Genomic DNA, 26353 nt, shown 5'->3' with positions numbered 1-26353 from the left:
GTTTTGAGGAGCTTTTCTTTCCGGAAGTTCTCAAAGTTGTCCTTCAGTTTTTTTAATACAACATGTAATTACACTGTGGAACTCATTGCTATAAGATGCAATTGAGGACAAAAACACAGCGATATTCAATATGGGATTGAATATTTAAGAACAAGGTAACTTAAAGAACAGGATAACAAGAATATCCACAGTTATAACAGTTCATGCTAACAAATTTTGGAAGAAATATTAAACTTCACGTTTCAGGGCTGAAATTGGTCCCTAACTACTAGAAAGCGAGAGCTTTCTTGCATATTCCTCTGAAGCATATAGTGCTGGCTCCTGTCAGAAACAGGATATGGAATTGAATACAGCATGGTGTGATCCACTACATGAATTCGTATGCAAATACCAACAATGCAGTCCTTTAGTACAAGCAATGATATTTTTCTTCAAGATGAATAATAGTCCCCTTCCATCCCAAGAGTACATTAAGAAAAAGTATTGCTACTTAATGGTGATGCAGGACTTTGTGGATATTGTGGGAGGTTCATATCATCCTAATCCATTTTGTATAATGTTTGTGAAAAGCAAGGTGAAGTTTTCAATGAACAGTGCTGAAGCTACTGAACCGGCCTCAGCCTACACAATATTGGACAGACAAGCAGTTGCAGCTAGGGCTGCATGAATTGTCTGGTAAGTACGTGGCACAGATTAGAAGTATTCTGTACACACACTTCCAAAACTGGGGATTGAAAATTGTATACAAAACAGTTCTTCTCCTGTCCTTCCATTGCAGTCATAGGTTTTTCCAGGGTTAGGCAGATGATAGGGCCCAGTCTGTGGCTCTGGTGAGGTCTTTCATGGTGTATCACTCCTCCAGAAGCCAGCAGACCAACAGAAGTTCCTTCATCTGTGTTTCACCGCAGTCACATGTGTCTGGGTCACTGGAATAGCCCCACTTCCCTGTATGGAACTTTGACCTGAAAACTCTTGTTCAGAGGCAATTTAAACATCTCCAGGTTGACCAATCCTCTTCTGTGTCTGCAGGAAGGAATTCGGCAATGCCAATGTGCATTGTGAGGTCCACATCAAGTAATTCTAGCCGTTCGCATCACATTTCCAGCTGGGCAGCCGTCAGTAATTTTTTTGTAAGCGTTTCCATTGCAGCGAGGAACCTTTTCTACAATTTCAGGCATCTCACTGCCAGCATGCAGCCATCCAACAGATGTCTGGTATCTTTGGCTTGTCATAATCGTTCCATTTTGCTTTTGACCAATCTACTGATATCTGGTGGATCAATTCCAGCAAGCACATAAAGGTTGTTCACATTTGTTGGGTTTAACACTCTGTGATATAGCAGCACCCCGCATTCAGAACATGATCCGACTTTTCTACATGAAACGATCTTTCCCACACTGGATACGCATATTAGGCCACTGGACAGCAAAGTGCAAGTGCAGTGGCTCTTAGTGTTGCTGGGTTGACTCTCCATTTTGAATTTGCAAGCTTTTTGAGTATGCTATTCTGCGGCTAACTTTGCCTTTTATCTTCTCCATGCATTCACTGAAGAAGAGAACATGGTCTAGTGTCACTCTAAGTTAGACAGGATTCCAGCAGTGGGGAAGTGATACCCCATTCCAGATGATGTTGAGTTGTCTATTGGCCTCACAGTTACGAAGAGAAGAAGACATTCACTTGTATTTTGTCTGGACTGGCATGCAAATGGTTCTTGGTATAATAAAATGAAAGCCTAGACAGCACTGATGTTAGCATAGCTTCAATCTAGGCAAAATCCTTGGCTTGGGCACTGACATGTAGGTCATCAGCTTTGATAAAATTTCTTGTGCTGAGACGGATCGGGTAATCATTTGTGTAGATGCTGAAAAGTATTGGGGAGAGTATGCTCCCTTGTGCTAGGCCGTTTTTCTGGTGCTGCCATTGGCTCCGCTTCTTGCATAGTTCAACATAAAAACATCAGTTCTCTAATAGAGATTATATCCGCCATATGAGGTGATGATCTTTCATCATGTTGTATATTTTAGTGAGGAGCCATTGGTGAGTCATTATGTCATATGCTGCTGATAGGTCAACAAACAAAACATCTACTACCATACCTTTTTCAAAACCATCTTCAATGCATTGAGTGATATTCAGCACATGACCAGTGCATTACTTGCCTGGGTGGAATCCAGTTTGCTCTGGGATCAGGTGCTTTTCAATGAATGGTGATAGGCAATTTAAGATGAGATGCTGTAGCAGGGTGGTCATCCTGCTCCGGCTCTGAAGGGGTTAAAGCAGCCCTGGAGAGAGCTGCAGCTGGGGAAAAGGGAGTTAGAACAGCCAAGCTAAGCTGATTGGAGTAACAGCCACAGCTGTGGCCAGCTCAAACAGGGCCACAGCTGGCCCTTATAAGAGGGCTGTGGGCCAGAAGTAAAAGAGTCTCACTCTAGCCCTGGAGTGGGAAGGGCTAGTTGCCTGAGAGTGAGGGCCCTTAAGTGGAGCAGTGCTGGGGAAGGGCAAAGGGAGCTGGGGAGCTCCAGCCTGGTAAACTCACAGGCTGCAGGCTTTGAGGAAGGCCTACAGAGGTACTGGGGCTGCAGAGGGGCAGCCTGGGAATATGCAAAGGCAACAGGTCCTACCTCCTTGCTTGTGATGAGTGGCCATGACAGACTGCAGTCTGCCCCAGTGAGTGGGGGCTAGATGACTGGCAGTAGCCACTGAGGCAAGGTGGATTTAGAGGGTTGAGGGTTCCCCAGGGAGGGGAGACCCAGAGTGTGGGGAAAGTGCTGGCACAGAACCCCAGGGTAAAGAGCATTCGAGTCTGGGAGGGACACAGGGCCAGTGGCAGGCGAGACACTGGCCTGCAGAGGGCACTCTGGAGCTGGAAAGAGCTAATTCCCAGATGACCAGTAGGAGGTGCCACACTGGTGAGTCGTCGCTTTGCTACAGATGCTCATATAATTTGTAGAGGTGGCATAGTATTGATATAGGCCTGAAGTTCTTTGACTGTGTTATGTCCTTCATCGATCATACAGAGCAGTAACATGACTCTTCACATCCTATAATGCACCTAGTTCTTATGTTATTAAAATGTCTCTATATTAATCATGAATAGAGAAAACAATGTGATGAGGAAGGTTGTGGAGGGTTATGCTGTAATTAATATATTCTGTTTTTCAGGTGGCTGGATTGTAACTATGGAACTAAATTGTATTTTTTGGGGAAGTGAACTGATGCTGTAAGATCAGTATCCTAGAAATATGTGGATCATTTGCTTTAAAAAAAAAAAAAACTTTAATACATACAATCAAGCTTACATGCCCCTCTAAGTATAGAAGCAGTGCAAATATTAATATTCACATACCAATGCAACTTTTTAAGGTAAGCTATTTCTTTTTCATCCACTTGCTGAGAAGTGGAATCTCTAGGGAAAAGTTATGATTGTGAGAGAACAGAAGGATAGAAGTAGTTAAAATGGACTGTTGTCCAGACTGAGGGTGTAGTACTGCTCAGGCAGAGCAGAGACCAGATGTTGGGCTAGAGCAACAGTCTATTTCTCTTACCCTTTCAAATATTCATTTACCTCACTGTACTCTCTCCTTTCTTATATCCCTGAATCATTTTCTTGTCTACCTGTAGTAATGTGTCCATCGTGCCAAAGTCTTTCTACAGTCTTGTCCAGATTTTTAATGGTGACCCTCACTTTATGTTCCTCAGACCAACATGTTCTGCCTGAATTCCTACTCGCATTTCTCAGCATTTACATGAATAGCATTTTTGTTTTGTTTTTCTTTCCTGAACTGACTTAAGTTAAACTGGTGCAAACCCCTGAATACATTTTTTTTTTAAAGTATCTTATTTCAGTTTAACTTCAGTCAATTAGGAACTGGTTTAAAGGTAAACCTAAATAAGCCACCCAAACTGAATTAAGTGTCAACACAAGGGTTTGCACTGGTTTAACTAAACAGATTTAAAAATCACAGCTGGTGCAACTTTCTCATGTAGATGAGTTGTGAAATAAAGGCGGAAGCATGGGGAATGAATAAAGAGGTAATAAAAATGGGGGTTGGGAGAGAGGAAAAGGAGGTCAGAGTGGAGAGACTATGTTCACAGGGCTGAATTCTCCAGTGATGAATGTGCATTGTCTCAGTAGAGCTGAGCCAGTTTACAACAGCAGAGAATTCAGACCATGAGTTTTATACTTGAGCAGTCCACATAGAGGAATATATTTAAAATTAACATGAGTAGCCTGACCCCTTTGAGCAGAGGTTCCCACACATAGATGGCTCCCTGCCAACACTACTCCAGCAAAGGTCTCTGTGAGAATTGTCCCCTTGCTTCTGCCCTTCAGAGTTCTGCTGGAATGGTGGTGGGGGTGGGAGGCCAACACTTACAGAGCCTACAGCTTGAGTGGTATAAGGGATGCTACTGCTTCTCTGAGGTGATGGTAGAAACTCCAGCCCTCTAGAACAGAGTCCTTTGCTCAGGTGAATGCAGGCTGAGTCCTCCCTTCTCCTGACTAGAAGCCAGTCTGCCTGAAGCCAGAAAGTGGTGGCCTAGGCAGGAGAGAGGCCCAAAGAATACTGTTTCGCACTCTAATATGAGTGTACCCTGCCACTATCCTCCCAAGTAGGAACAAGACTGCTGCATGTGGGAAGCATACCTTTCAACCAGCTAAGGGTCAAATCTGGGACACAATGTGTGATAAAGATCCACAATGAGGAACACAAAAAAATATTCAAACACACCAGGAAATTCTTTCATTTAGTGCAAATAACTTTCTATAACCTCAGCTACATTACTTTTATTTCTCTTGTAAATAATTTTGAACAAGAGTAAAGGGACACTGTGTGCAAAGTAGATAACTTGGGACTAAAAATGAGTGACATCCTTTTAAAGGCAAGATGTGTAAGGGGGTGTAGAGGCCCTCAATTGCCTTACTTCAGCCCAATTGTCCCTCCGCCTCCTGCAACATGCTATTAAAAACTCCATGGCCTTGTGTGGGGGAGAGGCTACAGAGCTTCAGCTGCTGGGCTGGGATGGGGGGAGCTTTGGAGCTTTAGCCCTGTGGGGCGCCTGGGCTTCTGCCCCATTGGGCGCTGGGGCTCTGGGCTTCGGTCGCTGGGTGGGGGCAGTTCTTGGGCATAGGCATAGTCTGACTTTTATTTTGGGGCAGCAGGGCCCAGCAGAGCTCAAACCAAAGGGAGGGGGGAGGCTCAGCTCAAAGTTTGAAAACAGCTCAGGTGCAGGCAGAGGTAGCTAGGGGCTGGGTGCCAGGAGGAACCCCTGCTGCTCCCTGAGGGCTCTGCTGGCCCTGGAGCCAGGTCCCCATGCCCAGGCAGCTTTTACCAGTTATGCAGCACTCAAAGGGGGGTGGGAGCTGAAGAGCAGCCACAGCCCCTGGCACCACAGCAGGAGAAGGAGGTGGGAGTACCACAGTTGTACACTGGATGGCACCAGTCAGAGCAGCAGGCACCTCACACTGCCAAGCTCCGGCTTCCTGTCTCTGACCTGGCCAGGGCCTTGGTGGGGGGAGAAGAGGAGGTGGTGCAGGGAGTGTGGAGCTGCCCCCCAGGACTGCCCCACTCTGATTAAGATTGATGTTCCTCCCCCCCAACTCCACCCATGGGCTCCGGGCTTTTGCCCCATGGGGGACCAGGGCTCACAGACCCCCTGAAACCAGCTTGTGCCCCCCCCAGAGGGCTGCAAACCCCCAGTTGAGAACTTCTGTTTTAGACAAAACATCCAATCTTGATTTTAAAAATTGCCAGGAAAACAGAATTCACCACAACCCTGGGTCTAATATTACCCTCACTACTAAAAATTTACATATTAATTCTAGTCTGAATCTGTGTAGCTTTGGGTTATGTTACCCTTCTCTGCTACACTGAAGTGCCCCTTGTTAAATATTTCTCTGCTAGACTGAAGAGCCCATGCAGGAATTTATAGACCAGAGGTAGGCAAACTACGGCCCGTGGGCCACATCTGCCCCCTGGGACCCTCCTGCCCAGCCCCTGAGCTCCTGGCTCAGGAGGCTCACCTCCGGCCCCTCCCCTGCTATTTTCCCCCCTCCCCTGCAGCCTCAGCTCACTGCACCGCCGGCGCAACGCTCTGGGCAGCAGGGCTGCAAGCTCCTGGGCGCTGCAGAGCCGTGGCCTGACCCGGTGCTCTGTGCTGCACGGCTGCCTGTCCTGGTGCAGCCGCATCACCAGCGCTCCAGGCAGCGCAGTCAGGGAGCAGGGGGGATTGGATAGAGGGCAGTGGAGTTTGGGGGGTGGTCAGGGCCCAGGGGTGTGGATAGGGGTTGGGGTGGGCAGAGGGTGAGGAACAGGGGGGTTGAATGGGGGCAAGGGTTGGGGGCGGGGGGGAACAGGGACAGTCAGGAAGGAGAGGAGGGGTTGGATGGGGCAGCAGGGGGCAGTTAGGGGCGGGAGGTCTGGAGGCGGTCAGGGGACAGAGCGGGGGGGTAGATGGAGCAGGGGTCCCTGAGGGGCCATCAGGGAACAGGGGGGGTTGGATGGAGCAGGAGTTCGGGGGGGGGGGGGCTGGTGGGGTAAGAAGCAGGGCAGGGGTCAGGTAAGGGGAGGGGGCCAGGCCATGCCTGGCTGCTAGGGGAGGCACAGCCTCCCCTAATCGGCCCTCCATACAATTTCAGAAACCCGATGCAGCCCTCAGGCCAAAAAGTTTGCCCGCCCCGTTACAGACTGTAATCAAGACACCCCTTAACCTTCTTTTTGTTAGACTCAAGGAGCTCAATCTATTTAATTTATCACCATATGGCATATTTTCTAATCCTTTAATCATTCCTGTGACTCTTCTCTCAACCCTCTCCAATTTATCAGCATCCTTGAACTGTGGACACCAGAACTGAACACAATATTCCAGCAGCAGTTGCACCAGTGCCAAAAACAGAGGTAAAATATTCTCTCTGCTCCCACTCAAGATTACCTGTTTATGCATCCAAGGATCACAATGGCCCTTTTGGCCACAACACTGCACTGGGAGTTCACTTTCTGCTGATAATCTATCATGACCCCCAATCTTTTTCAGAATCCCGGCTTCCCAGCACAGAGCTCCCTGTCCTCGAAGTATGGCCTACATTCTTTGTGTATATACTTTTTGCATTTATCAGTATTAAAACATGTATTTGCTTGTGCCCAGTTTACCAAGCAATCCAGATCACTCTGTATCAATGACCAGTCTCCATTATTTACCACTTCACCAATTTGTATGTTACCTGCAAACTTTATCAGTGATCTTATGTATAATTCCAGGTAAATGATAAAACCATTAAATAGTATAGGCCAAGAACCAATCCCTGTGGGACTGCACTAAAAACAAACATACTTGATGCTTATTTCTCATTTACAATTACATTGAGACCTATCAGCTAGCCAATTTTTAATCCATTTAATGTGTACTATGTTCATTTCATAACATTTTGATTTAAAAAAAAATAGAATGATATGTGGTACCAAGGAAAACTCCTTATAGAAGTTTAAATATATTACATCAACACTATTATCTTTATCAGTTAAACTCAATCTCATCAAGAAAAGATATCAAGTTAGTTTCCAAAAAAACATGTTGATTGGCATTACATTAACTATCTTTAATAACTGAGTCCCACATCAACCACTCCATTATCTTGCATGGAATCAATGTCAGGCTGACAGACCTATAATTGCCCATGTCATCCCATTTACTCTTTTTAAATATTGCACAACTATAGGTTTTTCTCCAGAAGTTCCAAGGCTTATTGAAATCAACATTAACAGTCCAGCCAGCTATTTTAAAACTCTTGGATAAAAGTTATCTGGACTTGCTGAGTTAATGTGCTGACTTCGAGTAGTTTTTGTTTAACATCCTCCAGAGAGCCTAATAGTATGGAAAAAGTATCATTTTAATATGATGAGACTATATCATATATTTCTCCCCAAATACAGAAGAGAAATATTTATTGAAGGCTTCTCACTTTTCTGTGTTATTGACAATTCTATCATTTCCAGCTAGTATTGGATGACTACCATTAAGATTCATTTTGTTCCTAATGTACTTTAAAAAATCCTTACTGTCCTTAACTTTGCAGGCCACAGATTTCTCTTTGTGTTTCTTTGCTTCCCTTCTAATTTTTCTACAATTCCCAGGTTCTGATTTATATTTACTACTATACACTTCCCCTTTCTTCTATTTGCTATTTCTATCAGCTATTCTATTTGCTATTTTCCCTGCCCCCTTACCATGCCACTCAGAGCAGCAGGCACTTGCTGCCCGGCTGGAGCCAGCCACGCCACTACACTGCCCAACAGGAGCAGCGGGCCAGAGTGCTGGCTGTGAGGTGAGCTGGACTGTGGGGGAGGGGGAGAGCAGGGGTGGGGGTGGGGCTGGGGGCTCCCAGGCCAATGGGAGTTGCGGGAAGTGGTGGCCTGGCCCACGAACCGCGGCCACTGGGAGCTGCAAGCGGCTGTACCTGCGTACACTCAGGTAAACGAAGCATCTGGCAGCCCACCAGGAGCTTACCCTGAACAAGCCATGAACCAAGTATGGGAACCCCTGGTCCAGAGTGACCTAGACAAATTGGAGGATTGGGCCAAAAGAAATCTGAGGTTCAACAAGGACAAGTGCAGAGTCCTGCACTTAGGACGGAAGAATCCTATGCACTGCTATAGGTTGGGGACCGACTGGTTAAGCAGCAGTTCTGCAAAAAAGGACCTGGGGATTACAGTGGATGAGAATCTGGATATGAGTCAACAGTGTGCCCTTGTTGCCAAGAAGGCTAACGGCATTTTTGGCTGTATTAGTAGAAGCATTGCCTGCAGATCAAGGGAAGTGATTATTCCCCTCTATTTGGCACTGGTGAGGCCATATCTGGAATATTGGATACAGTTTTAGGCTTCCCCACTACAGAAAGGATGTGGACAAATTGGAGAGAGTCCAGCGGAGGGCAACAAAAGTGATCGGGGACACATGACTTAGGAGGAAAGGCTGAGGGAACTGGGCTTGTTTAGTCAGCAGAAGAGAAGAGTGAGGGGGGGATTTGGAACCCCCCCTTCCAGTGGTCAAAGGCTGCTATCAAAGAGGATGGATCTAGACTGTTCTCAGTGGTAGCAGATGACAGAATGAGGAGTAATGGTCTCAAGTTGCAGTGGGGGAGGTCTAGGTTGGATATTAAGAAACATTATTTCACTAGGAGCGTGGTGAAGCACTGGAACGCGTTACCTAGGGAGGTGATGGGATCTCTAACCTTAGAGGTTTTTAAGGCCCGGCTTGCCAAAACCCTGGCTGGGGTGATTTAGTTGGCGTTGGTCCTGCTTTGAGCAGAGGGTTGGCCTAGATGACCTCCTGAGGGACCTCCTGAGGTCCCAATTTTCTATGATTCTATAAGTCTGTGTTGGCAGTACATCTTTTAAACCACAAAAGGGCAGGTCATGCCCAGTTCAGTCAGTCACCAAGGGCGAATGAGGCGACTAAACAGTTCGCGGGGCCAAGATCCCCGGCAGGCCCAGGGAGCTCAGCGGCACTTCTGCGGGATCTGGGGGCGCGGAGCAGGAGTGGCTGGCTGCGGCGCCTGGGAGCCTGCGCGTGCGGAGCGCGGCCGCGCCCAGGCAGAGGGAACCCGCCCCCTGAGGGCGGCGGGGAAGCAGGTGGCACCTGGGCGCGGGGAGCGAGTGCCGGGCAGGGCGCAGCGGGGGCGCCGGGTACTCACAGCGGGTTCCAGCGCTCGGGCAGGCGGCGGTGCAGGGAGATGCGGTCGCTCAGGTAGATGTTGATCTGGTGATGCCGGATACTCTCCTCCTGGAGGTTCTTCTCGGCCGGACTCCGCTCCAGCCGCACAGCCCGGCCCAACTCGCCCAGCGCCCCAGGCTCCAGGGGCGGCTTCTCGTACACGGGTCTCCGCAGGCGCTCGGGGTCTCCGGGCAGTGGCGGCTGGGGGGCTCCGCGGGCAGGACGCGCAGCATCGCTCTCCAGGGGGACGCGCCGCCACACCAGGAAACCCACTGTCGCCAGCAGCCCCAGGGCCAGCAGCGCCCCCGCTCCCCGCGGCGCCCGGCCCCGCCTGCCCCACCACTTGCCGCGGCCGGCCAGCCCCAGCATGACCGCGCTGGGGGCGCTCCTGCCCGCGGGCGGCCTGGGAACTTTGCAAAGTTTCACAAACCTGAGAGCAACACAACTACCCGAGAGCGGGCGCTAAAGCTCCCCCTCCAGGAAACCCGGCCGGATCCTCCGCCAGCGGCTCCTCCCTTCTCCCCGCCCCACTGCCAGCAAGACCTGGAGGGCAGAACCGGACGGAGTAGCCAAGGGAAGCCTCAGCCCAGCAAAAGAAACCCAGCCTCCGCAGCCTACATTTAATAGGCTCAGAGCTCGTCCTGAACTCTTTCAAAGCGGAGCTGAGTGTTGCTGCCCTGCTCAGCTTGTACCGACTGCTCCAGAGGTCCTGGCCATGCTCCTGCACCCAGGGCTGAAGAAGCCTCCTCTCCCCAAACACAAACGCATCACTGCTCATTGACAGGAAAGCGTCCCCAGAAGTGTAAATGTCAGGCGGGAAGAAGCTCAACGCCTGAAGCATCTGCCCTTGACAGAGTTTCATAGTAACAGGAAGAGCTCCTAACAATACTAATCGTTAAAACTGCATTGCACTCAGTGATGCATAGTTTTATTGCGAGCTTCATGGTATTTGGTGTTTTTCTTAAAAACCTAGCACTTGGAGTCATGGGATTAAGAACCTCTTTATTTCCAACACTTCTGATTGCAGAGAAAACCTGGAAAGCGTGACCCAAGTGGACCCTAAATGTAAGGGGACTGTTGGCCCCTTACTAAAATTCAGTGGGGCGGGGAGTGGGTGGTCGGCTAGCTCCCAGTACCAGAAGCAAGGGGAAGGGTCAATGGGAAATCGGGACTCTGAGACTGACAGTCCCCAGGAACAATGGGGAAAGGCCAGTGATTGACAGGGCAGGCAGGCTAATCAGGGAGTCAGGAGGCCAGGGAGGTCTCGTCCTCTATGTTGAGCTGGAATTGCCTGGGTCAGACAGAGTGGGGTCGAGCTAAGGAGAGAGCAGGGGCCCGAGCTGAGCTGGGGAGGAAAGCCTTGCCAGCCAGAGGGGCCAGAAAATCAGCCCAGGAAGCAGGTCAGTGCTGGGAGGAGAGTCACAGAAGCAGCCCAGAGAGCAGACCTGCACTGGGAGGAGGGCTGTAGCAAGGAGAGCCAGAGGGGCCAGAGAAGCAGCCCAGGGAGCTGGAGGCAGAAAAGCAGCAGCTGTGCTGAGGCAGAGTGGAGCTGGGGCTAGGGCTGGAGCAGTCTGGAGCTGAGTGCGGTGAGCAGCTGGGGAGAGCGAGGGGGACCCTGGGCAGCGGGCCCAGCACAGGGAGACTCCCTCAGCCAAGAGGCCTTGCAGGCCAGACTTGGAGGGGCCCGATGGGGTGGGGGCAATGCTAGGATGAAGGGTCCTGTCACCTAAAGCCTGAGGGCATGTGGCCATCCCCAGAGCAAGTGTCCAACCTGCAGCATCCCTGCAGCACAGCCAGGGCCTGAGAAGGAGGTCTGGGTCTTGTGAGGAACAGACTGAACTTCCCTTACATTCCAGAGACTGCTGGTTGTGATGTCCCTGTGCCACTGAGTGGGGTTACATGTTTTCCTTTAACCTTTCCCATTTTTTCCTTTTTTTTAAAAAAAAATTGATTGCTGTTTAATCGTATTTTCTTTTAACTGCATATAATGATCAGTGGGTCAGGGAAGCATCCAGTGCAGAGAGAGCACTCCGGAGGGGGACACCCTAGCCCCTGCCCTAAGTGACCACGACAAGGTTGAGGGGTTGAGCCCCTCAGGAATCCTGGGCCCAGCCTTGTTGGGGTTATGAGGACTCTGCCACACAGGAGAGTGGCGGGGAGCCCTTGAGGTCAGGCAGGCTTCTGGGTAAAGGAAGTGGGAGCGAGGACTCAGATCCTTTTGCTAGCCCATTTCACCTGGGAATTGTTTCCCACAATAGCGGGACCATTCCCCCGCTTACATAATGGCTCAAAGCAAAAGAAAAAACCCATGTCATTTAGTGGTTTTTGAATGTTTAGGGTTAGCAATACTCATTCTATGGCACAGTAGGGCCAAATTTCACAAGATCCCCTAAAATTTCACAACAATGCTAATCATTTGTATCCATGAAAAACCCTAAGGCTATGTCTACACTTCTACCGCTACAATGGCATAACTAACATGTCAGTGTAGCCACTCACTAGTTAATCCACTTTCCTGAGAGGCAGTAGGCCTTCCATTAACCTAGTGCTGCCTAAACCACTAGGGTTAGGGGTTAGGTCAGTTTTACTACATTGCTCAGAGGTGTGCATTTCTCACACCCCTGAGTGATGTAGCTGGGCCAATTTAGCTTTTTAGTGTAGACCTGACTTTAATTCTCATCCCTTTCATCCCCAGACAGCACTGGATGAAGGCATAGGCAGTGTAGGCCTGTGCCTAGGGTCCCAGCTCCTGAAGTCATGTGATTACATCAGTATCTTAGCTTTCATTTTAAAACATTTTTCTAACTCTCATGGGTGCAAAGGAAAGCTTAAAAATGTGACTGATATCTGCCTGTGTCTGTGAACAGCCTAGAACAACAGCGCTGATGTGTGAAACACCCCCATGTGCAGGGCAGAGTGTTAATTGCAAGATTCCCTGCTCAAGAGGTGGGGGACTTGCCAAGACCACCCCAGCAGAGGACTCTGTAAAAGAAAAGCTCTAGAGGCTTTGCCCACCCACTCAGACACACCCTGACTACTGGGACAAGTGGCACTGGGAGGCCCCTGCTGCCGTTACTGGCAAAAGAAGAGGACCCCGTTACTGTCCCTGACTCTCTGGGAGTGGAAAAGGACACTCTGCCACTGTCACTCCAAGTGGGGGCAGAGCCATGGCATAAAAATGGATACACTGGAGCTCTTCCCTTACCCACCACTCCCCATGTTTCTTTAGAGCGCCTTAAAGCCTTGCTGTCCCCAAACGCACAAAATGTGGCCAATAGCTGAAAATATTTGACATGACATTTACCATGCAGCAATATTATTTCTGAGTAGAGGTTTTCTCTGTAGATTCTCTAGGATCCATAGGCCTTGGCAGTCCAGGTGGCCTGGCTCAGAATCTCATTGCTTCAAGTAAAGTGAGGGAGAGAGCTTGCAACCAGTTTCAGCAGCTCATCTTTTGGGTTCCCCTGGCTTCAATTGCTGCATTGTACTATAGCTAGCCCAGCTTACCAACCTGCACTTCTGGCTCTCGGTGATCCCTTGTTGCTGCTGGACTCCAGCTCTGGCTCCCCCAGCTCTCTGCTTCCCTTACTTGCAGAGTGCTGCGGTTTCCTTAGTAGTGTTAAGACAGAATATCTTTGCAAATACATGAAATGGGCAGCAGTCAGATATGCTGATCTGTTAATAAAAAAGAATATGAGATCATTGTTATGGTTTTGCATTAGCATGCAAGTTTGATGAAGTTAGGATACATATTGTTTTTTGGTATCTGTTGGAGATGTAAGTGAAAACCTTATGGAGCGTTGGAGTGAGTTCTCTACAGTGGTGTAGGCAGCACGAAGGTGGAAAGGAATGTACAAATCTTTCCTCTTATTTCTGTTCTTTTAAGGTTTTGCGTGAATGGGGTGTGTTCTGATGCAACCTTCCCTGTCACTAAATGTTAGCCAACGAAAACCATTACAATAAAATCACAGTTTCATTGGAAAATGGTGTGTGGGATGACTGTATTGAAGGGACCATCAAAGCCCTATTATAATGAAAAAACAGCTCTGAGGAAACTCCTGTGCAGATATAGGTGACTCGAATACTAAATTCAAGATAACAATTTGATAGATTTGTCCAGGACTATGACTCCTTGTTCAAGTTGGATGATTTTGGATATCACAGGGTTATAGTAGCTGACAAATTTATATCAGGAGCCCAAAGACTTTGATATATTCTGTATGCAATGATAGAAGCTGTGAGCCAGGAATGGAATAAGATGTTAAGTGATGGAATTAATGAAGAAGTGCAAAAAAAGACAACAAGTGCCAAAAGGTAGATTGAAAAAAATAGATGGTGTAGATATAAGAAGTAAATAAAGTTATGGGTATAGAGCACCTGTACCCTATGCTTAATAATAATAGTATGCTCCAGGCCACATAAGGCTCAAAAGATTACATTAAACTATAGGCTAGGAAAGATTTGTGGCAAATAGTCTTCCCTGAATCCATTCAGATCTCAGGGATGCCTTATTCTGCAGTTAAATTCTATAGGTCCTTTAATGTCCTGGGTATTGTGCAGGAGCTTAGACTAGAAGATGTAATGGTCCCTTCTGCCTTAAATTCATAAATTGTTACTCACCATTGCTATTACACATTGTGTAAAGTTCCCCTTTGATTTTTCAGTGCTCCTGAGACTTATCAAAAGGCAATGGATTCAGTACTGTATAATTTATCTGGAATGGTGGGTATGAATTAGAACTGGTTGGAAATTTTCCATCTCCACTTAGTTTATTCAGAAATGCAAATTCACTGGGGTAAAATGCTTCAACTAATCTATTGCAGATTTGACAAAATTTTTGCCAAAACATAGGCAGGCTTCCACTGGAAGCTTGATCTTGTTCCAAGGTTAACAGTACTGCTGAAAGGAACCTGCAGGCTGATAGACTCTCCAGTTGCTAGGTTTCCCTTCTATCCAACCTGGGGATGAACTGTGGTTGTATAGATAAGGAGGCTGTTGTCTGTAGAACCCCTGCCTCATTTGTTGCAGAATTGAGATGTGTGTACTATTTGTGTGTAGTGGGACAGGCAGGTCTAGGCCTGACCAAAGCCAGAGGCCCACCCCTCAGCTGAGAGGGAGGAGTCATTGGACCCAGGCCACAAGTCAGTACTGGGGACAATAAATGAAATAAACAGGGACAGGAGAATTAGTGGGTGCTTAGCACCCACCCGCAACCACGCTCCCCTCCCTTCCCCCAGCGCCTCCCATCCAAAAATCTGCCAAATTCTTGGGGAAGGCACACACCCAGTTGGATTTTAGGGCATTGTTTATTAGGTGGCCATCTTGGTCTGGATAAGAACAAGGTGACCTCCATGTTGTGACAGTTTCTTGTTCCCCTAATCTGGGCAAAAGGCGTGAAAGTGAAAAGAGCGTGAATCAGTTGTTGCTAAGTAACTGGTTTCTATATAAACAAATGAAGGGCAGGGTCAAGGGCTCTTGAGCGCTGGAATCTTTGGTGCTCAGGTGTCCAAAAGCTCTCTCTCTGTGGGGTGGTACACCTTCCACATTGGTTACTGGTCTGCAGTAGCCACTCACTGAATGAAGTTTTCATCTTGGGGTTTATTAGTTATTTTCTTTTGGGAAGCAGACGTGCACTCTCAGACTAGATCCAGTTAGTCAGATCTGACACTCACCCATAGGCGACGCAAAGAGGGATAGGGTGGGTCTGAGATAGGGTTACTTACCTGGCTTCGGCACCTGTGATCCACCGTTGGAGATCTCAGCAGACCGAATTCTGCAGCCTCGCCACCATCAGTACCTGAATGAGGTAGAAAAACATCTTTGCTTTATTGAGCGTGTGTGTGTGCATGTGTATGCTTATATTCCAAATCTCCAGTGTCCTTAATCCATTTCCCTCCCCTTCCTTCCTTCTCCTTTGGTAAATAAAGTGTTGTTGTGAGTTCATATCCATGTGGTGCTTTCTTTTTTTCCAGCTCCGATAGATGGGCTTAAGGGGGGATCCAGCTGGAGGTATACTGTAAGGCTCCACAAAGTCTTCTGGTCAGATAGGCTCCCTAAAAATCCTTACAACGGGAGTTTGTGAACTGTGCCAGGTACACTCCTGTGCTTACAGCTCCATGGAGGAGCTGCCAACTAATATCCCCAATAGGCTGTGGAACACCAGAGTGGAGTACAGACTGGCCCACCAGGGTTCCCCACCCTCCTCAGTTGGGGCAGGACATGAAGGCCAGGAAGTGGATGATATGAAGTACCAGCTTCTACAGATGTTTTCTGGGCGTGGCTCAAAGACAGACTGGCTGGATGTCATTCAGCTGACTCAGGTGGCATGTTGGGGGAGGCTTGCAGGACGGAGCTCATTGACGAGTTTTAGGGGGCCAGGGTTAAGGGGTGGGCAGGGAGCACCCTCCCAGATGACCTGATCAAGAAAATCGGGACGCAAGGCTGCCTTCACCTTCCGGAGCACGCAACAGGGAACACACAGTGTGGGCAGTCCCATGCGCTGGCTGAGCACCATGGGGTCCACCCAGTCTCTATGATTGTAGTCCAGGAGATCTCCAATTCTGGTGACACCAGCCAGGATCATCCTCTGATGCACCAAAGTGGACTCCACCACCTGCACACAAAGGTGAGGGTTGTGTGGCAGGGCTTCTGTGAGAAGATTGTCCCCCTCAGTGGCTACAGACTTAGTTACTGAAACTAGCTTCCAGGTCCTAAGGACATCCTGGTAAAAGACTGACGGCTCAGAGAAGTCTTGAGGGTGACCTCTTGGGTTATGATAAAAGTGCCGCCAGTCATATTGGAGGCATCGGAGGGAGAAGCACACCAGTATGCTCCATGTCGGACTATGTGCAATGTAAAGGAGTCTCTGCAGGGCCTAACGGTGGAAGGTGTGGAGCTGGCTGCGGATGCATAACACGTGATATGCCTTTTGCCCTCCCTCCATAGGCCAGCCCCAGCTGCTCAGGTGTCATCACCACCATCAGGTGGTGGTCCGAGAATGGGACCAGTCTGAGGCTGGAGAAGTGGGCCTGCAAGTTGTTAAATGAAGAGACATAAATGCATTCCAACTGTGAGTGGCATGACTCAGTGTCCTCAGACATAAGTGCTTTTCACTGCAGTATGTAGCTATATGTATGATACATGCTGCCACCAGTGGCATGTAGCGTAGCCATAGGCTCTGGCTGAGTGGGTGAGATGAAATGGTGACCTAAAATTGTGGATCAGCAGTTTAGAGAAAACACTACAGCCCATATCTTCTTAGAAACCCTCCCAACAGCTCCCTTTTGTAAAAATTGATGAAGAGAATAAAACAAAACCCTATGCAACTTCACAAGCAAGCTCCCTCACAGAGCAGGAACAGTTTCTCACCATTACCTTTTGAGAATGCTTCACAAGGAAGAAATGGAGCTACTCTAAGACACACGAGCCCCTCTGTGACTCACAGTTGAGTCAACATCTCATAATCAACAGGCAACTGATAGATTAAATATCAGCATAGACACCTGATCATCATCCATTGTCAGAAATAGAGTATCTGCCAATGCAACCAACAGGGTCCCTGTTCTGTACCCAGATCAGTATCTCGTTTTACAAAGGCCTAGATTTGATACTAGATACTGTGAGAGTTGTCTTGCCACAACATTTTCAATAATCATAACCAAAAATGGAAGATGGAACATGGTGATAATTGGTTAGAATGTCAATGTGAAATGAAGATTTCTTGAGCAAGCCACACAGATGCCTCCTCTTTAAGTGAAGCAGATTATCTGCTCTCCTGCAAGGAGGCATTAACCATCTCTACTAACAGTGGGTCCAGCACTTCCCCACAGGCCAGACAGGAATGATATGGATCCCAATCACAAGTTATTGTATAAAGTTCTCTCAACTTCCCCAGAGTGAGACACTGGCCATAACTCAAGCAGAGAAGATTGGCATTTGTCCCCTAGAAAATTTGCCCTGCTCCCATGGAGGCATACAGCCATGACTAACTTTGAGTAATTTTATCTGCAAAGTAAGAATAAAATTCCTGACAACAGGATGTACTCACCTCAATAGCTAAGCAGAGGAAACCTGGATTAAACGTGTTGCCCACCATAAAAAAAAAATTAACTCACTCTTTGCAGTTGTCTTCTTTGTTTACTGCAGAGACACAGCAAAAGACATTAAAAATCTTTATAATCAATTGGACAATTTAGGTCTGAGACTTCTACTGTTGTTCTAACTGTCTTTGCTCTCAATTTATTTGTCACAGTTAATCTGTAATCCAAGGTGACCTATGAAATTAAACTAGAAAAATGCCATTTAGAGGCCCATCAGGAGAGGTGATCGTCTATCTTAAATAGAAGGCCATGACAAGTGTCTAATTTACAACTTTCTCACCTTCAATTCCAATCCCAAAACTAAATCCAAAGTGTGAATGAGGACTGAGATAATCCCATGGTTACTATAGTGACCATGAAATCCTGGGCTGTTTCAGAAGTCATGCTTAACCTGGGCATTGAAGGCACTCTAGTGTCACTATGGGTTGAAGAATATCTGGGTTTGCTGTGTCTCTGGGTGACTGCTTAGATAGAGTTGGCTGAATTCAAGAAGGGATAGCATTTTGGACAGAACGAACAGGCAGAATTTTAAGGGTGTTGGACTAGGATGAAATTGGTCAGATTGGGATAACTGTACTGATGAAGATGGGCTGAAGAGGTTACTGTATGGGGGTGAGTGTGGAAGGAAGAGTCTTGGATGGAGGTAATTGTACCAGGGAAAGAAGAAACTTAATTGGGCAGTAGTTGTATTGGATTGGAGAAGAGGCTGGGGTGGGCTATGATACTGAAATGGGAGAAATAAGGTGAATGAGTTTATCTATTGGTGTGGAAGTGAGAATAGGGTTGTGACCAGGATCCCAGGAGAGCCAACTGAGGTCACTCAGTTAGGGTGAACTGCAAAGAATGGGGCAGACAATCCACATAAAGCTGGTGGATATTCCAATACCTAGATTTACCAAGACAGCATAAAACAGTTTCTGTTATATCTCACTGGTTACTCAGAATCCATCAACACAGTTCCCTTAAAGTAACCCAGCCTCAGGCCTCCACCCAGATACCCAATTCAAAAATGATGAAGATTACTGACAATCTTATTTCATCATATAAAAAAGAAAAGGTTTTACCAATCCAAAAGGATCAGACACATTACCTCTCAGGTTAATGAATATTCCAGATCTTACCCAAATGCATGCTTACAGCCAATTCTTATTAACTAAACTAAAATTTATTAAAAAAGAAAAGAGAGAGTGTTCGTTAAAAGATCAATATACATACAGACATGAGTTCATTTCTTGAGGTCCAGATTCATAGCAGAGATGGTGAGCTTTGTAGCTGCAATGAGTTCTTTTAGAAATAGTCCAAAGGTTATAGTCCAATGTTTATATTTCAGGGTGGTCCAGTCAGAACTGGGATCTCAATCTTGGACCTCAAACTTTTCCCCAATGAAACTTAAGCAGATCTGAGATAAAAAGGATTGGGACCCAAACATCTTTTATACAGTTCAGGCCTTCTTTGACAGGTTGGAGTCCCTCAGGGAACAATAGGCCCTCATTTCCTAAGCATTGTCAATTATTTACACAGATTAACATAAGGCAATTGCCTGTTTTTCCACCGTTCACAAATGATTTGCTATACACTTTAAAGAGAGATGAATACAGCGATTTCCTATGTTTACAGTTCTTTTGATCTCTGAATAAACAGAATACAGCGTAGACAGGGACTGTTTGATTACATTGTTAACCTTTATCAAAATATATGTGTAAATATACAAAAACACAAACATTATCTCCCCATATGTTTTTAAGGGTTGAATTTGAGTCATTCATCCTGCAGGATGCTTAACCTTTTCTGGTCATGCGTCACAAGAGCGTATCAGGGAATTATAGGTACTGACGAGCATGGATTTTGAGGGTAACGGGCTTGGGTTAGAGAGGAAAGCAGCAGCATGGGGGATATATATAGTGGGGTGGAGGGAAGTTCTTTGATTGTGGGATTACTGTATTTGGGCGAGTACTGAGGTGCGGACAAGGGGCTGTAGCATAACAAGGACTCCACAGATGTAGGACAACAAGGTTATGTTGTGGGAATGGAAGTAATAAGTGGGGGGGGGGGAAGGGATAGTAATGAAGCTCTAGTGTGGTGGTGACTGTAATGGCTGAGGGAGGGCCTGTAATGTGGGGATGAGAGTACAGAGTTGGAGGAAGAGGCTGTAATATGTCTGTATTGGGTGACAGGAAGAGACTGTGCCATATGCAGAGTCAGATTAACCCATTACTGGACCCTATGCAAACATAAATTTTGAGCCCCTGCCTTCTACTGTGACTAACAACAAACAGCCATTAAATGGAAAGAAAGGGGAAAAATACCCGCCCATGATGTTCCCTCCCATGTGCCACTGCAGTAAATTCCCATCCAGCCTGTTCACTTACTGCCGTTGGAAAAGGAAGTTGTTTCTTTACCTAGTCCCTCCTGTCTCCTTGGCTCTGTTGGGAATGGCACAATGAATCTCAAGCGTATGTGAGGACTATCCCTGCCCACTCACGCACAGATGCAGATTTGTGCATGAACTAAAAGAACTTCACTCACTTGAGTGAGTGACATTGGGACCTGGCACATGGGGTTGTAACACCACTCAAGTTTGGTCTGGCTACCCCTCCATCATGATGGAGGAATAGCCAGGCCCAATTTTGAGTGAGTGGTGTTGCACTCACAATGCCTCTCAAATTTGGCCCAGCTGCCCCTAAAGTCATGACAAGGGATAGCAAAGGCAAATTTGAGTGGTGATGTGACCCCATGCATGAAGTCACAACGCCACTCATTCAAGTGAATTAAATTATTTGAGTTTGGGTACAAGTCTGCATTGATAAACAAAAAACCACAATTTGCCCCATCACTACAGTCTGGAACCGAGGCATGTGCGTAGTTTGCCTATGCATTAATGCAGCCTTCACTCTATGAGTGACTTGGGTGGGGAAAAAGGGTTACAGTGCAAGGGCGGTAGGTGGTGTAGATCAGGGCTGGGCAAACTTTTTGGCCCGAGGGCCACATCTGGGTATGGAAATTGCATGGTGGGCCATAAATGCTCACAGTTCCTGGCCAATGGGAGCCACGGGGATGGTGCTTGGGGCAGGGGCAGCGTGCGGAGCCCCCTGACCGCCCCTACGTGTAGGAGCCAGAGGCGGGACGTGCCACTGCTGCCGTGCACAGAGCCACGGCATTGGTGGATCAGGGCAAGCCCTGGACCCTGCTCCCCGTCGCGAGCTCGAGGGCCAGATTAAAATGTCTGAAGGTCTGGATGTGGCACCCAGGCAGTAGTTTGCCCACCCCTGGTGTAGAATGTGGGGGTGGTTGTATTGGTTTGTGGGAAGAATAACTGATTGAATGAAGGAAAGGGGCTGTAATTTGGGGGTGGATGTACTGTATGGAGGAAAATGTCTGTAGTCAGATGGTGAGTGCAGTGAGCTGTGGTGTGGGGGTGAAATGGGGGGAAGAGATAGTAATTTGAGGTGAATGTCCTGTGTTTGGGGTGGGAGGGATAGCTCAGTAGTTTGAGCATTGACCTGCTAAACCCAGGGTTGTGAGTTCAATCCTTGAGGGGGCCATTTAGGGATCTGGGGCAAAAATTGGGGATTGGTCTTGCTCTGAGTAGGGGGTTGGACTAGATGACCTCCTGAGGTCCCTTCCAACCCTGATATTCTATGATTCTATGAGACAGTAATGTAGAGGTGACAGTAATGGGCGGGCGGGCGGGCGGGCGGGGGGGGGGGGTGGCTATGGAGATGACTATCACATAGGAAAATAGGATGTAGACAAGTGTGGGAAGAGGCTGTGTGTGAGTGGCTGCACTAGGTTGGGGGAAGGGGTGGTTGTGTGTATGTGTGCCCTGGGTTGGAGGAAGGGGCGGTAGGCTGTGCATGTGAGTGTGGGATGCACTGGGTTGGGGGAAGGGGCAAAAGTGTGTGTGTATGCACTGGATTGAAGGAAGGGGGAGTAGAGTGTGTGTAGGGGGGCATGAGTGGATTCACGGGGTTGAGAGGCAATGGGGAGGCTGTCCTCTGTGTGTGTCTGCACCAGGGTGGATTTGATTTAAATCATGATTTAAATTACAAGTCAGGAAGACTCTATTGAATCATGGATTTCTACATAAAAGTGCATACTTGTTGGTTGTTATAATCTTAATACATATTCTTCACAACTCAGAGATAGATGTAGATTTCATTTTTAGAAGGTACACACTATACATTTTTAAGTGATTTATTTTGAAAACTGTTCAGATTAGTTTTACAGCTATATCAGAAAATGAATGATTGTTTGGTTATTTCATTTACCAAAAGTAATTGAAGCAGATAGTTCACCTCCCAATGACTTCATAAACATCTCCAATTCAACAGGTTAATCATTAATATTTGGAGGATTTTCTTGCCATGCTGTCTTAGGAGGAGAACATCACCAGACAGACATTTAAATTGTTTATTTAACTAAAACAACGACGTTATGTATTGTGGATTTTTTTCTTCAACAGCAAACATAATATTTTAACAAAACAACATGATTTTTGAATTTAGTTAAACATTCAAGTTTTTTAAAATCAGGTTTGGTTTTGTTAAAATTGTTTTTAATTAAGACAGTTAAATGAAATATTAAAAAAAATAATTATTATGTCAGCCAGGTCAACATGAGAAACTTAAAATATTCGCTTCTGCACCTAATGCCGTCGTCTTCACCTTCATTTTCCTGGTGTTGTTCATAATCTGGAAAAGAAAAACAAGCTTTCCTGCTTTTTGAGGTCCCAAACAATTTCGCAATTTGGAATGAATTAGTCCAAAGGAAGAAAATATTTTTTGTACACCGGCAGAAGAAGCTACTGCTGTTGAAAGTGAGATTATCACTTCAACAGTCTCTGAATCCAAGTGCTTAAGTGACTTCCAGTGACTTCCACTATTTCACTGGTGTGACTTTCTTTAAAACATCATCAGCAAACATCTATTTCTTGAATGGTTCACCTTTAGCTCTGAAGTTTATTATAGTGGCCATTATGGAGGGATGATTGCTGGATATCCATGTCATAGCCAACTCCTCTTCTTCAGCAGATAAGGTTTGACCCTTGTACTAAGTGTTCAGAATATTTGCAAGAAAATGTGCTTCTCTCATTCGTTTTTGTAATGCTTGTAATTTAACTGTCATTGCATATTTCTCTTTTTAAAATCTCACTCAGTTCCTTCCAAATTTCAACAGCTTCAGCGATAAAACAGCTATTTCCCTGCATTTTGTTCAAGGCTACAGAATATATCTCTTAAGACCAATGTTGAGAACTTTGGCTGTGATGGTGCCATCTATTTTTTCATGATTTTGTTCATAAACTGTCATCAGATTAGGCCAGTTCTTGCTATAGTGCTCAAAACCGTCCACTACTGAGTTCCATCGCACGTCTTGTGAGAGAGTTAGCTTGGTTCCTCCCACTTTTTTCAGAGCAGCTGCTGCAAAGTGGTTGTTACAGAAGTATTTTGCAATTTCAACATTAGCCTTTATTTCTGGAACACTGAAGTCTTTGGCTAGGAGGTTTCAGAATAGCAGCCATGTTAGTCTGTATTCGCAAAAAGAAAAGGAGTACTTGTGGCACCTTAGAGACTAACAAATGTATGTGAGCATAAGCTTTCGTGAGCTACAGCTCACTTCATCGGATGTGCACTGCAAATGAGCACTGCAACTGTATGTTATTAGCTTGGGACTCTCTTCACTCTCTTCTAAATAATTTCTTCTCATCTTGGATACATTTGCACCATTGTCTGTGACCAAGCTGAGTACTAGACATTTGAAATTTTTTTCAGTTTGTTATAGCTTTTACTGCTGCAACTTGTAAGTATTCCGCTGTGTGTGCATTTCCTGATGTATCAATTGTTTCGGTAAGGAAAAAGAAAAGGAGTACTAGTGGCACCTTAGAGACTAACCAATTTATTTGAGCATAAGCTTTCGTGAGCTACAGCTCGCTTCATCGGATGCATTCAGTGGAAAATACAGTGAGGAGATTTATATACACACAGAACATGAAAAAATGGGTGTTATACACACTGTAAGGAGAGTGATCACTTAAGATGAGCTATTACCAGCAGGAGAGCCGGGGGGGGGGGAGGGGGAGAAAACCTTTTGTAGTGATAATCAAGGTGGGCCATTTCCAGCAGTTAACAAGAATGTCCGAGGAGCAGTGGGAGGTGGAGGGGGGGGGGAAATAAACATGGGGAAATAGTTTTACTTTGTGTAATGACACATCCACTCCCAGTCTCTATTAAAGCCTAAGTTAATTGTATCCAGTTTGCAAATTAATTCCAATTCAGCTGTCTCTCGTTGGAGTCTGTTTTTGAAGTCTTTTTGTTTTAATATTGCGACCTTTAGGTTGGAGATCGAGTGACCAGAGAGATTGAAGTGTTCTCCGACTGATTTATGAATGTTATAATTCTTGACATCTGATTTGTGTCCATTTATTCTTTTACGTAGAGACTGTCCAGTTTGACCAATATCCATGGCAGAGGGGCATTGCTGGCACATGATGGCATATATCACATTGGTAGATGTGTAGGTGAACGAGCCTCTGATAGTGTGGCTGATGTGATTCGGCCCTATGATGGTGTCCCCTGAATTGATATGTGGACACAGTTGGCAACGGGCTTTGTTGCAAGGATAGGTTCCTGGGTTAGTGGTTCTGTTGTGTGGTGTGTGCTTGCTGGTGAGTATTTGCTTCAGGTTGGGGGGCTGTCTGTAGGCAAGAACTGGCCTGTCTCCCAAGATTTGTGAGAGTGATGGGTCGTCCTTCAGGATAGGTTGTAGATCTTTGATGATGCGTTGGAGAGGTTTTAGTTGGTGGCTGAAGGTGATGGCTAGTGACGTTCTGTTATTATTTTTGTTGGGCCTGTCCTGTAGTAGGTGACTTCTGGGTACTCTTCTGGCTCTGTCAATTTGTTTCTTCACTTCAGCAGGTGGGTATTGTAGTTGCAAGAATGCTTGATAGAGATCTTGTCAGTGTTTGTCTCTGTCTGAGGGGTTGGAGCAAATGCAGTTGTATCGTAGAGCTTGGCTGTAGACGATGGATCGTGTGTTGTGGTCTGGGTGAAAGCTGGAGGCATGTAGGTAGGAATAGCGGTCAGTAGGTTTCTGGTATAGGGTATAGGGTGGTGTTTATGTGACCATCGCTTATTAGCACCGTAGTGTCCAGGAAGTGGATCTCTTGTGTGGACTGGTCCAGGCTGAGGTTGATGTTGGGATGGAAATTGTTGAAATCATGGTGGAATTCCTCAAGGGCTTCTTTTCCATGGGTCCAGATGATGAAGATGTCATCAGTGTAGCGCAAGTAGAGTAGGGGCATTAGGGGATGAGAGCTGAGGAAGCGTTATTCTAAGTCAGCCATAAAAATGTTGGCATACTGTGGGGCCATGTGGGTACCCATAGCAGTGCCGCTGATTTGAAGGTATACATTGTCCCCAAATGTGAAATAGTTATGGGTGAGGACAAAGTCACAAAGTTCAGCCACCAGGTTTGCCGTGACATTATCGGGGATACTGTTCCTGATGGCTTGTAGTCCATCTTTGTGTGGAATGTTGGTGTAGAGGGCTTCTACAGCCATAGTGGCCAGGATGGTGTTTTCAGGAAGATCACCGATGGATTGTAGCTTCCTCAGGAAGTCAGTAGTGTCTCAAAGATAGCTGGGAGTGCTGGTAGCGTAGGGCCTGAGGAGGAGATTGTCTACATAGCCAGACAATCCTGCTGTCAGGGTGCCAATGCCTGAGATGATGGGACGTCCAGGATTTCCAGGTTTATGGATCTTGGGTAGCAGATAGAATGTCCCAGGTCGGGGTTCCAGGGTTGTGTCTGTGCGGATTTGTTCTTGTGCTTTTTCAGGGAGTTTCTTGAGCAAATGCTGTAGTTTCTTTTGGTAACCCTCAGTGGGATCAGAGGGTAATGGCTTGTAGAAAGTGGTGTTGGAGAGCTGCCGAGCAGCCTCTTGTTCATATTCCAACCTATTCATGATGACAACAGGACCTCCTTTGTCAGCCTTTTTGATTATAATGTCAGAGTTGTTTTTGAGGCTGTGGATGGCATTGTGTTCTGCACGGCTGAGGTTATGGGGCAAGTGATGCTGCTTTTCCACAATTTCAGCCCGTGCACGTCGGCGGAAGCACTCTATGTAGAAGGCCAGTCTGTTGTTTCGACCTTCAGGAGGAGTCCACCTAGAATCCTTCTGTTTGTAGTCTTGGTAGGAAGGTCTCTATGGATTAGTGTGCTGTTCAGAGGTGTGTTGGAAATATTCCTTGAGTCGGAGACGTAGAAAATAGGATTCTAGGTCACCACAGAACTGTATCATGTTCGTAGGGGTGGAGGGGCAGAAGTAGAGGCCCCGAGATAGGACAGATTCTGCTGCTGGGCTAAGAGTATAGTTGGATAGATTGACAATATTGCTGGGTGGGTTGAGGGAACCATTGCTGTGGCCTCTTGTGGCATGTAGTAGTTTAGATAGTTTAGTGTCCTTTTTCGTTTGTAGAGAAGCAAAGTGTGTCTTGTAAATGGCTTGTCTAGTTTTTGTAAAGTCCAGCCACGAGGAAGTTTGTGTGGAAGGT

General features: G+C 46.6%; 1 protein-coding gene and 1 long non-coding RNA gene across 2 annotated transcripts in view; both read right to left on the bottom strand.

Annotated features, from left to right (window-relative positions):
* GALNT12 (polypeptide N-acetylgalactosaminyltransferase 12) overlaps positions 1-10077 on the bottom strand; it is an 86297-nt gene extending 76220 nt beyond the window's left edge. Inside the window, exon 1 of the mRNA XM_074945101.1 lies at positions 9689-10077. Within this exon, the coding sequence (XP_074801202.1) occupies positions 9689-10077 (389 nt within the window). The remainder of the gene's footprint in view (positions 1-9688) is intronic.
* Positions 10078-13113: 3036 nt separating this feature from the next.
* Positions 13114-17803, bottom strand: LOC141981571 (uncharacterized). Its single transcript, XR_012637834.1, has 3 exons — positions 17756-17803; positions 15432-15505; positions 13114-13383 (listed from the first exon to the last, which is right to left on the bottom strand). It is a non-coding gene; the product is annotated as an uncharacterized LOC141981571 (long non-coding RNA).
* Positions 17804-26353: the final 8550 nt, after the last annotated feature.

This window comes from Natator depressus, chromosome 2 (assembly GCF_965152275.1).
Source record: "Natator depressus isolate rNatDep1 chromosome 2, rNatDep2.hap1, whole genome shotgun sequence".
NCBI classification, from domain to species: Eukaryota; Metazoa; Chordata; order Testudines; family Cheloniidae; genus Natator; species Natator depressus.
This window is presented reverse-complemented; position numbering and strand designations above follow the sequence as displayed.